The sequence below is a fragment of the Pelobates fuscus genome, chromosome 2 (assembly GCF_036172605.1).
Source record: "Pelobates fuscus isolate aPelFus1 chromosome 2, aPelFus1.pri, whole genome shotgun sequence".
Lineage (NCBI taxonomy): Eukaryota > Metazoa > Chordata > Amphibia > Anura > Pelobatidae > Pelobates > Pelobates fuscus.
The window spans coordinates 427,695,118-427,709,037 of NC_086318.1; the positions used below are offsets into that span (position 1 = coordinate 427,695,118).

The following is a 13,920-nucleotide window of genomic DNA, read 5'->3' on the forward strand; positions in this document are numbered from 1 at the left end:
GGAATTCCCTGGGAAATTGCAAATTTTAGCTCAAATAGCTGTGCCGAAAACATAACTAACTTGGAGAGTTTTTCCAAACTTACTATTTAGATTTTGACCTAAATTGACAATTTCCCGGAAAATTCTCTCCAAGTCATAGTAAATGAATTTTTAAAAATAAACATGATCAAATTATTATTATTATTATTATTATTATTATTATTTATTGTGTGTATTATTAAATCCTTGTGCTAAAAATGAACATCTCAAAACATAGAGCAGCTCTGAAACCAACTGCGATTGACTTTATTTTCCATAATCTCCATTTTTATATCATTGCAGGATACAAGGATCAAGGAATTCCACAGCAGTTGTAATGCTTCGAAGGGCTTCTTGGACTCTTAACCACTGTATCCACAGCTTCAAATTCCTATGGGAAGTTGATTTATATAAAGAATAAAGCACAGACACCTATAGATCGCACACATCCAGTGATGCATAGACCATTGGACTTGAGATGATTTTTTTCTGGGGCTCCCATTCCTAAAATAAGGTAGAATATCAAACCTGCCTTCTGCAATTTATTCAACATCTCACAATATTGAAATATAGATTTTTTTGTCAGTTATTTCCTTTTCAGTCACTTTGATGGAGGGATTAAAGATTGACCTTTTCACCTGATTTCATTCTAGTTTTGTCATATACTGGATAATTACACAAGTCCTTGTCTATTTTAGTAACTGCCGACAGCAAAACAATCACAATCTTTGACATCTTCCTAAATATGAAAAATTATCACGGAGTACTTCTTGTTCAAAATATGATGCCCCAACCAATAATTATATTCATGTTACTTCTTCTGTGAGACGTGGAAGCACTCTCTGTATCAATCATTCTCCTGCATGGAATATAGGTCATAGCTTGATTCCACTATCCTACCTGCCACTGTGGACCATTCGCTGTCCAAGACTTTGACAATCCGGTCGTCTGAATTGCTAATCAATCTCAAGATATTCGCAAATAAGTGTTTTGGTCTGAGGACCTCTTCATAATCTCTTTGGAACCCAAATGGATACCTCCACATTCTGTGCTGGTTGCAATATACAACAATAAAAATATAAATAAACATTGAAACAAATTCTAGAGATCAACGTAAGAAATGAATTCATCCTTTCCAATACTTTTGCATACATTTTTTCTAAAACATCATTCTGTCACACCTAGAACTGATAGAGTGGTTGGGATTGATGGTCAACAAACTATATTCGGTTCCACTAATAATTTTATGATGAGTCCCTCGCCAGATAAATGGAGATGGTTAAAAATGTTCCATCCTGTTCTACCTATAATCTGCCTATCTAAGTTCTCTGAGGATCAGGAATTCGAGAACACCCACAAATAGTTGCCAGGAGCAGCAAATCTGAATAGTTAAAATATATAAAGTCAGTTGCAGTGAGTTGCTCCTGAGTAAGCTTCTGAGACGAGACTCGGAAGTAGGGGACATAGAGCAAGACAAAGCAGTAGGCACGTGTCTAAGAACTTGCATCGACCCTAAAGCTTACAAGGTTCTGGTGGTGAACCAAATCAGGAACTCTATTAACTTTGGACCAACACCCCACCTGGGGTTACACGGGAATGTTTTCACAACATTGAACATTAAAAAATAGAAGCAATGAGTTTTACTAAATGTATCCTGATATCTTAAAATGACTCTGTTACCTAAAGAGTATTATGTAATGATATAAAATATATGGGTCCAGAGTGACCAACTGTGGCCACTCTGCTCTTGTTGAACTACACTTCCCAGAGTGCTCTGCCAGCTCAGATCTATATATTTTCAGCATTAGGGCACTGACTGTCAAATCTACAAATGTCCAGCAACATAGTATACATGTGCTGGAATACAGTTTCTTATGGAATGTTTCCTTACCCCTAGTTCCGATCACAAACAACCAACGTTCTTCTGCAGACTTACCTATTGATGATACTGTCACATGGCTTCACAGTCAAACAGTCTGCTGTGAAATATGATAAATAATCCATTCCTGAAAACAGCGAGTTCAAATCCCTTTATAGCATGACTGTGCTCGGAAGCCATCTGTCATCCAGGGGTTAAATGAAATAAGATGTCAAACTTGAATTCCATTTATAGTGGACCTAGTAACTGACACCCTATTGCTTTATTTTAATGTTCAATCTGGAGTAGCTTCCAAATTTTGCATTCTAAAAATCTTGGTAACATTGTGTAGGTGGAACCGGCAGTCACAATGCGCAGCTGTGATCATACGTGGATCTGATGGTCAACTAAACAAATGGGTCTTTTCACTAAACAACAAATACATGTTGTACACCATTCACAGTGTACTAAAATGGTTGGCTATTTTAGCTTAAATGGGCACTCTAGGACCCTAAACACTTCAGTGTCCTTTTTTTTTTCTTTCATTTTACAAAGAATTTCAATAGAATCTGCACTTTTATAAGTTAAACACACCCTGACATTCAGTCATGTTACTTCCTGGTTTGTTTAGCTCAGTGGAACTCCTGCCTTGCAAAGACTCACTGGGCTGTATTGGGAAGTCTGTGATTGGACAGCCACAGAAAGTTTGGGCGGGGTTAGAAGGGGAGGGCTTGGAAGACAAGAGATTTGCAGCTTTTACAAGCAGTTTTTAGATGTACCCTTTGGAACAAAAATACATATTTAAATGCATGCATGTTTCCATTGGCATATTTACTAAACAGTGATTGTATGAGTTTTAACTTGGGCAGTAGAGTGTCCCTTTAAATTTTTTAAATTTAGTTTACAACTTACCACAATTTGGTGTTTGGTAAATATACCTCATAGTTTCAGAAAGCCACTTTAAAGTAACATTCAGGTGGGGTACAGAAATAAATAGACGATACACATTATCTTTACATTTGTAGCAAAAAGACAATACTAACTATGTTGTACCTGCTTAAATTATTTTATGGGCTCTTATTCATTATAACCTAATATTTATTTTCTTTTTTTTTTTAATCTTCCTTTAATCGGTATATGTACGCAATCTTTGTGCTATTTTATGTTTTGTTAACTAAACGTTGGATTTGAAGTACAACATATAAATGTGGTTTATCTGAAATTGTTCTGATTTCTTCACTCCCAGGGTACATATAACCCCTTGAGACATAGATGTACCAGAAAGACCTTGGTCACTGTCTGACGTCCCCTAAATTTTGATGTCGTTTTCCATGATGCCTGAGTGAAATGAAGGGCTTTTTATATGTTGTTTAAATGTCACAGGTGGCTAAATTTGGATTGTGAGTCAGATAAGATGACTCAGATATTTCTCCAGAGGTACGTCTTGGCACAGTTTGGATACAATACACAACTCCCAAATAAATGACAGGCTGTTATATGTAGCACTCAAAATTGCGTGAGATGTCTACACAATCTCCTCTCATTTCTAGATACAAAACCCATGCACACGCACATACATCTAAACCTATAGGGGTGCCCTGAGTTTATTCACAACTAGTGTCATTTAGTGCACAGTAGCTAAACTGGAAAAATAAGCCAGTCGCAGGTTTGTTACAGGCTAACGTTTTAATCCATGTTTTGTAAGCGGGTTATTAAATAACCATGATTTACTGTTTATTGAATAAGCATCTAAATACATGTAACAATATTTGAAGATCTGCTTCTGTGTCTGTCTGCTTCTTCATTGCCTAATTATTCTAATTATATTACACATACAGATTGCCCGGGCCTAATTATAAGGGAAAATATCACTACAGAGAGCAGGGCTGGAGTCTGACCACGTTACACTCATTAAAATATAACTAAAAATCGAGTTTAAACTGGCTATAATCTAATGACCCAATGTATAATTCTATACAATATTGGAGACTATAAATATGAAAATAATTGACAGTAAGTTGCTTCTGTTGAGGGTTGGGGGAGCATTTAGGGATATATTGATTAAACAGTAAATTATGCTTTTTGTTGTTGTTTTTTTTATTAATTATTACAACGTTATTTCTTTTTTTCCATTTCAAAATCAGTAATTTTCACCTAAATAGAAATGCAATTCCCTGTTTGTGAAATAAAATGTTCTGCCATCTCTAAGGTGATTCTGCCTCCAGTTATAAAAGCACCAATTTCTATTGATTTCTATTCTATTGAAATCGGCATTTTTATAGACGGTCACAAATACGACAACCTCCACACACTTTAGCAAGATGTAATGCTTTGTGTCTGGAGTGATCCTGTAAATCCTGCATTTTGCCTTCTTTTTTCACATGTACATGTACAAGGCAAAGTAGTCCCATTATATCTTATATATATATATATTTAGCATTTTTTTTTAAATAAACATTCTGTGTGAATAATACATGCTCCTCCCGCTGTTTGAGAGTCTCCTTCAATCAACTCTTAATTCCCTTTATTTTTTACCAATAGCTGCAACTCTCTCTTAACTTCTTTTAGCCATCAATTCCAAATTGCTCCCGCTACCTCTTGTCTCAAATCCCCTCTGTATCCTTTAGATCAGTGGTTCCCAACAGTCCAGGGATTACCAAGTTGTGTCTAAAGAGTTTTTAGAAGAAGGAAAAAAAAACACTTTAGACCCAACTGGGTAATCCCTAAATCCTGGACTGGTAGGGGGTACTTGATGACTGGGTTGGTAACCACTGCTTTAGATTGTAGGCTCACGGGCTATCTAGCTAAGCACTTTGTACAAAAGAGGTTCAATGGTTAGATCTCAGCTTACGAGCAGGGCCCTCTCTACCTTTTGTATTTGTCTGTGTATATTGTACGTTCTCCCCTAATTGTACAGCGCTGTAGAATACGTTGGCGCTTTATCAGTACCAGTAATAAATAAATAAGAAAACTGAGTTGTGACACATCTGCTTTAAGTAGCAGATAGTGGTCAGAGCCAGATTGTTGCCACTGCTTTAAATGTATTGGTCATTCATGAGTTAATGTCAAGAGATTGACATAAGCTCCGCAGGAGAACAGAGGTTGTAAGAAGGTGTCTGTTCCTTCCTGAGTCTCACATCTGCCAGTGTATAAATGGTCATACTCACTGAGACATGCGCGAGCCAGCAATCCTTATCTACAGAGCCAGACAACCTGTTATACAATGTATACTGCGCAGCACAGACTGTCCTATCACTTGAATCAATCAGTATCCTATGGCGGAGATTTATAATACTATTACTAACAGAAATATTGAGCAAAATTCTCAGAGGAGCAATTGCCATAGAAACCATTAGAATGTTCCTTCTTGACAACTTTACTCCACTTTCATAGGTCTTCGTCAATGTACACAGATGTTTGACTTGTAATCTATAGGGAAAAGAAACACATAATCTATAGTTAGCGTGAATTTCTTGGTTACCCCTCTCCTCCCCCGTAAGGAAAGATCAAAGTGGATTTTAATGTAAATAATCTTATTGGATAATCTGTTGTAATCATGGATTGAAACCACGTGGAGTTTCTGTTTTTAATGTTTTCTGTTTTTTAATGTTTTTAAAATGACTTCTTAAATGTTTGAATATTTTCTCCTCTTTTGTATTTAATAAAACATTGTTGTGAAAGGTGGGCTCTTATAGAGTGATTTTGTGACTTTGTCTGGGATGAAGGATGTGACAAGGCCCTCACAGCTCCGGTTTACTTGGCTACTCTAATAAATATAATGTAATATATACACTGGGCCAAGGTTTCCCAGCAGAACATTGCCCAGAGCATAACACTGACTTTCCCAGCCTGCACACTCGACCATCCACCTAATTTAAACGAAAACGTGATTCATTAGACAAGGCAACTTTCTTCCATTGGTCCATGTTCCAGTACTGATTCTCATGTACTCCACTGAAGGTGCTTTCGGCATGGCCAGGGCTCAGTATGGGCACGATGACCAGCCTGTGGCTATGCAGCCCCATACGCAGCAAACTATAATGCACAGTGTTCTTACCAGCATTACTTTTTTACAGTAATTTGAGCAAAACTAGCTCTTCTGTGTGATTGGACAAAACAGGCTAGCCTTCACTCCCCACATGCATCAATGAGCCCATGACACTGGTGCCGGTTCACTAAGTTTAACTAAGAAGGGTATTTGAGAATGTTCTTGGCAGTTGCTATTTAAGCTTTGCTGTAAAGCAAACTATACAAGCAGATGTGTAACTAGAAACCACGAAAATTGCACTGGGGCCCCCCATACATCAATCCCCCACCTCATACAGCTAGTGGTATCAGCTAGTGGGTCCCAAATATCAAAAAACAACAATTTGTTTTGTACTGTCCATCGCCTTTCTTCTGCTGGTCCTGACGGTGGCCTCCTAATTAACCTTTACATATCTTGTAGCCTCTCCCCTCCCCAATCCACCCCCCTCCCCCCACTTGGCTGAGCCTCTTACAAGATTAATACCTACATCCTCTAACGGTGCTTCAGATATGATTTCACTGTGCTGTAACCCAAAAAGGTCCAATCTGATCTATAAACATCTTATTTTAGAAAGAAATGAACCACTTCATTAAAGGGACACTATAGTCACCAGAACAACGACAGCTTAATGTAGTTGTTTTGGTGAGTATAATCATTGCCTGCAGGCATTTTCATGCAATCACTGCCTCTTCAGAGAAACATTGCAGAGAAAAGTCAGTGTTTACATTGCCCCTAGGGACACCTCCAAGTGGCCACTCCTCAGATGGCCACTGGAGGTGCTTCCTGCCTCAGTGCTGCACAGTAGGCAGCACTGCCATTCAGTGTCCCCACGCTCTGTATGGGGACGCTGAATTTTCCTCATAGAGATGCATTGATTCTATGCATCTCTATGAGGAGGTGCTGATTGGCCAAAACAGTGTTTGGCCCCGCCCCGTGTCGATTTCAGCCAAACCAATGCTTTCCCCATCGGCAATTCTGATGATACCACCAAGGGGGCGGAGCGAGGGCGGGGCGGAGCGAGAAGCTGAGTTTTTCATGCTTTTAAGGGGGCTAAGGGGGGGGGCAAGTCACCTAAATGGTGGGTTTAGCACATGTTTGTGTTCCTGACCCTATAGTGTTCCTTTAATGACTCTGCATTACATGGATCCTGAAGCCAAATACACAAGACATCCCATAGCAGCACAAAGTCTTTAAGGGCCATATTGTGAAGACAGCTACGTTTAACAACTGGTTCTTGAAGAGTTAATCAATGGTGTCGGAAGTTGATGCACCTTAACGATCCATCGGATGTAATTCCTTCAGGACTATTAGGAATACATATATATATCAATCCCTCATCTTGCTGATTAACTCTGTAAATATTTTCGTATAATTAATTCCTGCTTTTCAAGAAAAGAGAATTAGTGGACAGATGTGTAAGAAACCAGGTGGGTTTTTCCAGAGTTTGGTTTGTAAAGTCGTTCCGTCTCCTGTTTTCAGAAGTCAAATCGAACACACAAGCATTAGTCTTGCTTAGATGAGTTCAGTAAGGCTTTGCCTGATCACCTCCAAATCCTCTCGATATGAGGATGTTGTCATTGTGACTCTCAGCATTCTCTTGATCTGCCTCCATAATACTTTTCGAGCGCCCAGGGAATGGCTATTAAAATAGATTTTGTCAGGTATGTAAAATGCCTGCCCCACCAAGCGGAGCCACAACGGAGTGCTTCCTGCAACGTCCATTAATCACTCTTCCAATTTCTTCTACAAGAGGAGCAGAAATTCATCTCGGACAAATTATTCTGCAAAATAAATAAAATGCAATATTGAGCAACAGAGCAAAATGCTTATATGATCCTCCCTCGATAAATGTACAAAACATAGGTAATGGTATTATCGTAGAATCTTTCTCAATCATTATTTCCACCCACCCTCGAAGTACAGAACATTGTCGAGAAATTAATGACTGTCTGCGGGGCACAAACATTTATTAGATCATTTATTTAGTCATTAAAAAGAAAAAAAGAAAAAGCTTATTAAAAAATAATTAAAGCAGTGCCGATTTATTCCTCTGCCCACTTGCAAAGCTATTATTTATCTAGGGGTCTGTTTACTAAACAGGAGGTTGTAACGTGATGATAGTAATTATCAAGATTTAGGGAAAAATATTCTACAACAAGTTTTGCAATTTAGCTGTCAACACAACACACTGTTTAGTGAATAATACACTAAAGTTTTTGATGGCGGGTGGCTTTTTTACTCCAGAGAAATTAGGCATAGGCAACCTTCCGTACTCCAGATGTTTTGGACTACACCTCCCATGATGCTTTGCCAGCATTATGGGTGTAAGAGCATTATGAGGGATGTAGTCCACAACATCTGGACTGCCGAAGGTTGCCTATCCCTGGCCTAGAGAATGAATATATTTTTTCCTCAGCACCGCACAATCTGGTAATGTGGAAAAGGTTTAATAACCTTATAGATAAACAAATATAGTCCCTGATACTGATTCTCTATATAATAGTATAAGTTGTGGTAACTGGCATTCTGTGGAAGTTAAATAGATTTTAGGCTTTTCACTTCCTAAACAGGGGATCTTTATCAACACAACATATGTCACTTTATTGATCCAAAAAGGTAATGACTATTGATTTTTTTTTTAAAAAAACAGGTCATCTTTATTGCTAAAAAAAAAACCTAGGTAATCATTATTGATTAAAAAAAAAATCATCTCTTTTGATCAAAATAACAGGTAATCTAGCACAGTAAAGGAGTTTAAGCATGCGTGGGATAGGCATAAGGCTATCCTAACTATAAGATAAGGCCAGAGACTAATGAAAGTATTTAGAAAACTGGGCAGACTAGATGGGCCGAATGGTTCTTATCTGCCGTCACATTCTATGTTTCTATGTTTCTATAATCTTTATTGATACAAAATAGGCCATCTTTATTGATTAAAAAAAAAAAAACAGGTAATCTCTACTGATACAAAACAGGTGATCATTATGGTTATAAAAGGTGATCATTAGTGATACACATGAAATAAAACAGGGCACAAAAAAGGTCTTAATTGGTTTTTAAAAAACAGGTTATCTGTATTGATACAAAACAGGTCATCTTTATTGATATTTTGCAACAGTAAAAGCACTTAGACAGTCCGGAGGTTTACAAAGAAACTCCCTTGCCAGTTCCCAACATTACTGTGAGTTAGAGATGATGTAATTAGATCCTAACATATCTTAGCAGAGATCACAGCTGTGGGTCACAGTGTCGCTATCATCCCGGGTCTCGTAACTCCATAATGGCCATATCCTTCGGTATCCAGCATGGAGTCTGTGTGCTCACTCTGCTTCTTTTCTGATTACTGATTTCAAATGCCACCTCTGCGTGATTTGTCCCTTGTCACACACGTGTATATTTCTACATTAAAGGAGTGTTCTAGGTGTCATAACATTAGGCTGCTTGGGTCATCCCACGGTTCTATTTAAACTGATTCCAAGCAGTATTCACCAATACCAATGATATCTCCTGTTTCCCGGCCTCTGCTTGCCAGAATTACTGACGTGGAAACTCCACAATGGTGACATCGGTTCCATCTGTCATTGGACCCCATTCACTAGCAGAAGAAGAACTGGAAGTAGATTTTCTGTATTAGCAATTTTGCTGATGGTGTGTTACTTCAAACCGTTTGAAAACTGCTTGACCAAGGACCAGCATGTAGTGGTGCTGGTGCCTAGACTACTCCTTTAACTCAAGTTTTTTGCTAATTATAGTAATCAAGTTTGTGTTTTTCCCATAAAGTAGTAGTTTGTTTACTGTTAATGACAAATCAGTATTTAATGAATCATGTTTATTTTACCATGTGAAAGTACCGCACTTGTTTCAAAAATCTGGGAATATGATATGGAAATTGTAAATGTTAACCCAAAACCGTCTATCTGAGAAATTAACCAACTCAGCTTTGTTTCCAATTGAGCTAATTTGGCTTAAAGTTTGCAATTCCCCTGTCACATTTTCCAGTTTAGTGACTAAATGTAGCAAATGTATTAATGCAATTACCATGTGGAAGCGGCGTTGTAACAAAAACTTAATTTGACAGCTGTCGCACAGTGAGCAATAAGGGTTTCCTTGTTTCTTTGTAATGATATACTTATTACAGAGAAAATAAAATCATAGCAAATTGAAAGTGATGTTAACACAGTGGACAAATGAAGAATTTAAAGCTGTTTGGGCAATTTTACACATGACAAAAAGTCCCAGAAAATTAAGGCGCCCATATAGTTTCTAGAGCGTTGTCTTTGTGAGTCTCGAGGCGTACAATATTCACAAGGCGTAGAATTTTCTGATGGCGTAGCTTTCTCTCGAGGCGTAGAATTTTCTCAAAGCATAGAGTTTTCTAAAGACGTAGAATTTTCTCAAGGTGTAGAATTTTCTCATGGGGTAGCATTCTCTCGAGGCATCAAATCTTCTCAAATCATAGAATTTTCTCATGATGTAGAATTTACTCAAAGCCTAGAATTTTTTCATAGTATCAAATTTTCTCATAACATAGTCTTGGAATGTCTGTGGGCCTAACAGCACAGAGGATCCCTATGTAGAGTTAGGAGTGAACTTTTTTTTATGGAGTTTATGAAGAATTAGATATTTAGTGATAAAATATGAATCTGCTCGCTGTGTTTCTCTCATGTGCCGCAGGACACAGAAGGTGACTGTTCTGCTAAAAGTCCTTCTCGCTGTGGAGTTGAAGGTTTGCCCAGAAGTCCATCTGCTAACTCCAGCTAGTGAGCCAGAAAACTATTCATTTGTATTAATATTTGCCAGGCTGATTGTGTTGTGTTCTGTTTAATGATTATAAATGGACATTGCTTGCTCATTTTTTACACGACGATGATTTGCTTACAGAAGGTCAATATATTTTGGGTTGTGCACTGAATTAAATTTCCAGGAAATGCAAAGTGAGCACGCTGTGTTACCTTCACAGGACGAAAAGACATTGGAATAAATATATAATTTCTGTCAAAATTAATGGCTTACGTGTTTCCCAATTATAACAGTCTAGTTTTTAACCCCTTAACGCCGTTACGACGTACCATGCCGTCCTGCATTAAATGGGCTTTAAAGCCGTTGCGACGGCATGGTACGTCGTAACGGCTTAAGCCCCCAGGAGATGAGTTGTACTCACCTCCGCCGCAATCCTCTTCTGGAGCGCTGCCTGACAGACCAGGCAGCCCCCCTCCGGCAAATGAGGCCCCCGGGGGCCATGTGATCGCTCTCAAAGAGCGATCACATGGCCCCCTATAGCTGGCTATGGATCTGCCAGCAGGGGGACTGTTTGAAATATCAGACAGTCCCCCTGCTGGTAGGAAAGTAAAAATAAATAAATAAAACATGTGTGAAAATAAATTAAATATATTTATTTATATATATATATATATATATATATATAATATGTTTATATATTATGTATATAATATATATGCATATTATATATATGTAACGTCATACAAAGTGTATTTTAATATTAATATAAGTGTAACGGAACCGCTGGCACCCCGACCGGGTACCCTCCGCTGACGGATGCTCCTAGTGCTTTCCGAGGACTCCAAGCACTCCAACAGACACCATAACCACTGTAGACTCCCACGAACCGCCGCAGCTTGGTTGGGGTCTCGCCACACTACCCACTCTGGACCCAAGACCAGGGTCTAGCTTCCAGTAGATGGACCTCTCCGAATTCCAGAGAGCAGGCACAGGAACAGCTCTTAGCAGAGCTCAGCGATTATACCCTGGGGAGTATAGTGATTATAGCAATCCCCAGAGTGTAGTTCTCCAATCCCCCAAACATGAGCCGAAACTTCATGAAGGTACAAGATGATCTGAGGTGCTAGCACACCCAGTCTGCTTTTATTACAGTTGTACACTTACAGGCCACACCCAGGGGGAGGCATAAAATAACCAATCACATACATGGTTCAGCCCACACATCCCCTCCCCTCAGATAACAGTAAACCCAATTATACAGTACACATTTTTAACCAAGTTCTGGATGTACCCCAAAAACAGGGGGTACACCTTTAAATCCAGCATCGCTGGGTAGCCCTTATTCAGGGGGACAACAACATATCCAAAAATCAGTTCATTCGGATAAACGGTTCGGGAGATATAGGGTTCCAAAGATTTGACCGACCGCATGGGTAAAGTATCCGAAAACAGTTCCATGCATTTTGGCCCTGCGGTCGGTCACAGACAAGGGAATGAAAACAGGCGAATTGCCTGTGTTATAGAGCCTGGAGAGGGTTTGAATGAATTCCCTTGTTTGTGGGGTTCTTTCTACCGAACGGCGGGCCATTCGGTAGTTTCTATACGAATTTCTGGAAGTATGGAGGTCTCAGCGGTGTTTGCCTATTCGAGTATCCGATTTTAGTTCCAGACACTCGACGGCAAAACACCGCTGTTCGGGAGTTTAAGATGGCCGCCGCCACGTGTTCATTTCACGAATGGCGGCCACCCAGAGGACAAAGAATACATTACACTGATTGCCAATCACCCGTTTGCAACATTGTTGCAAACGGTAATTGGAGGCACACTTATTCCTGGGTGGTCTGGTTGTTCGGTAGTTTCACTCAATATACTGGATGGAGTGATTCTACCGAACAATCAGATGAATGCTGCATACATATAACCCAGGTTAACTGAACACATAAATGCATACGTGATATTAAAGGACTAAAGGCAGTATTACTGTAATATGCTCCACAGTCTTAAAGGTACAGTATCCCAAAAGTCATAATATGTCCACGGATGGTTTTTAAAGGGCCAGCAGCAGCACCATACAAATCCAATATGCCCAAATGTTGCACCTGAAGGGCCAAATCTCCCAGGGACCATAGTCAACAGGTAAGAGGCTGGCAATGAGGCTCCTCCAACAGCCATGGGTAAAGGGCAGCTTGTCAACAATAAACTCAGTGACGAAAGGCATTTCGTCATACATCTCCCCTTTGGGGGGGAGACTAACCAGGTACCTGACCTCTCGGTCAGTGCCTGAGTTAGTCGATAAACCCACCCACAGTGAACAAGTACAGGAGTAGCCCACCCACAACACACATTTACTGCACCTGGTGGTTCCTCTGGTGCTGCTGGGCAACACGTGGTGGAGACTGGGGGGGCAGAGGCCAACTGCGCTCTGCCCCGATGCCAGCGCTTCTGCTGGGGTAGCCTGGACGCAACTTGGTTGGGGAGGAGAGACCTTGCTTATCTCTTCCACCCGGTGTCCTTGTGAGGGTAGTTGGGGATCTGGATAGACCATCCAGCATCCCTGTATGTCGGGTGCATAGACTACGGTCTCATCTGCACCTTCTGGGGGATTAGGGTCTCCCCTTTGTGGGGTAAGTTGCCACTGGGAAGGAAGACCGGTTGCCTCCTCCCCCTGGAACTCACACTGCCGCTGGAGAGGGAGGACGACACCCTCTGCTCTCTGGGACTCACACTGCCGCTGGGGAGGAAGGACGACACCTTCAGCTCCCTGGAACTCACACTGCCGTTGGAGAGGAAGGACGACACCCTCTGCTCCCTGGGGTACACACTGCCGCTGGGGAGGAAGGACGACACCTTCAGCTCCCTTGAACTCACACTGCCGCTGGAGAGGAAGGACGGCACCTTCGGATCCTTGGAACTCACACTGCCACTGGAGAGGAAGGACGACACCTTCTGCTCTCTGGGACACACACTGCCGCTGGAGAGGAAGGACGACACCTTCTGCTCTCTGGGACACACACTGCCGCTGGGGAGGAAGGACGACACCTTCAGCTCCCTTGAACTCACACTGCCGCTGGAGAGGAAGGACGGCACCTTCGGCTCCTTGGAACTCACACTGCCGCTGGAGAGGAAGGACGACACCTTCTGCTCTCTGGGACACACACTGCCGCTGGAGAGGAAGGACGACACCTTCTGCTCTCTGGGACACACACTGCCGCTGGGGAGGAAGGACGGCACCTTCTGCTCCCTGGGACACACACTGCCGCTGGGGAGGAAGGACGGC

At 40.7% G+C, this 13,920-nt stretch overlaps 1 protein-coding gene across 1 annotated transcript in view; it reads left to right on the top strand.

The window, feature by feature from the left end:
• Window positions 1–5,492, top strand: part of STUM (stum, mechanosensory transduction mediator homolog) — a 117,592-nt gene extending 112,100 nt beyond the window's left edge. Inside the window, exon 3 of the mRNA XM_063444071.1 lies at window positions 322–5,492. Within this exon, the coding sequence (XP_063300141.1) occupies window positions 322–356 (35 nt within the window). The 3' untranslated portion in view covers window positions 357–5,492. The remainder of the gene's footprint in view (window positions 1–321) is intronic.
• The last annotated feature ends 8,428 nt before the right edge of the window (window positions 5,493–13,920 follow it).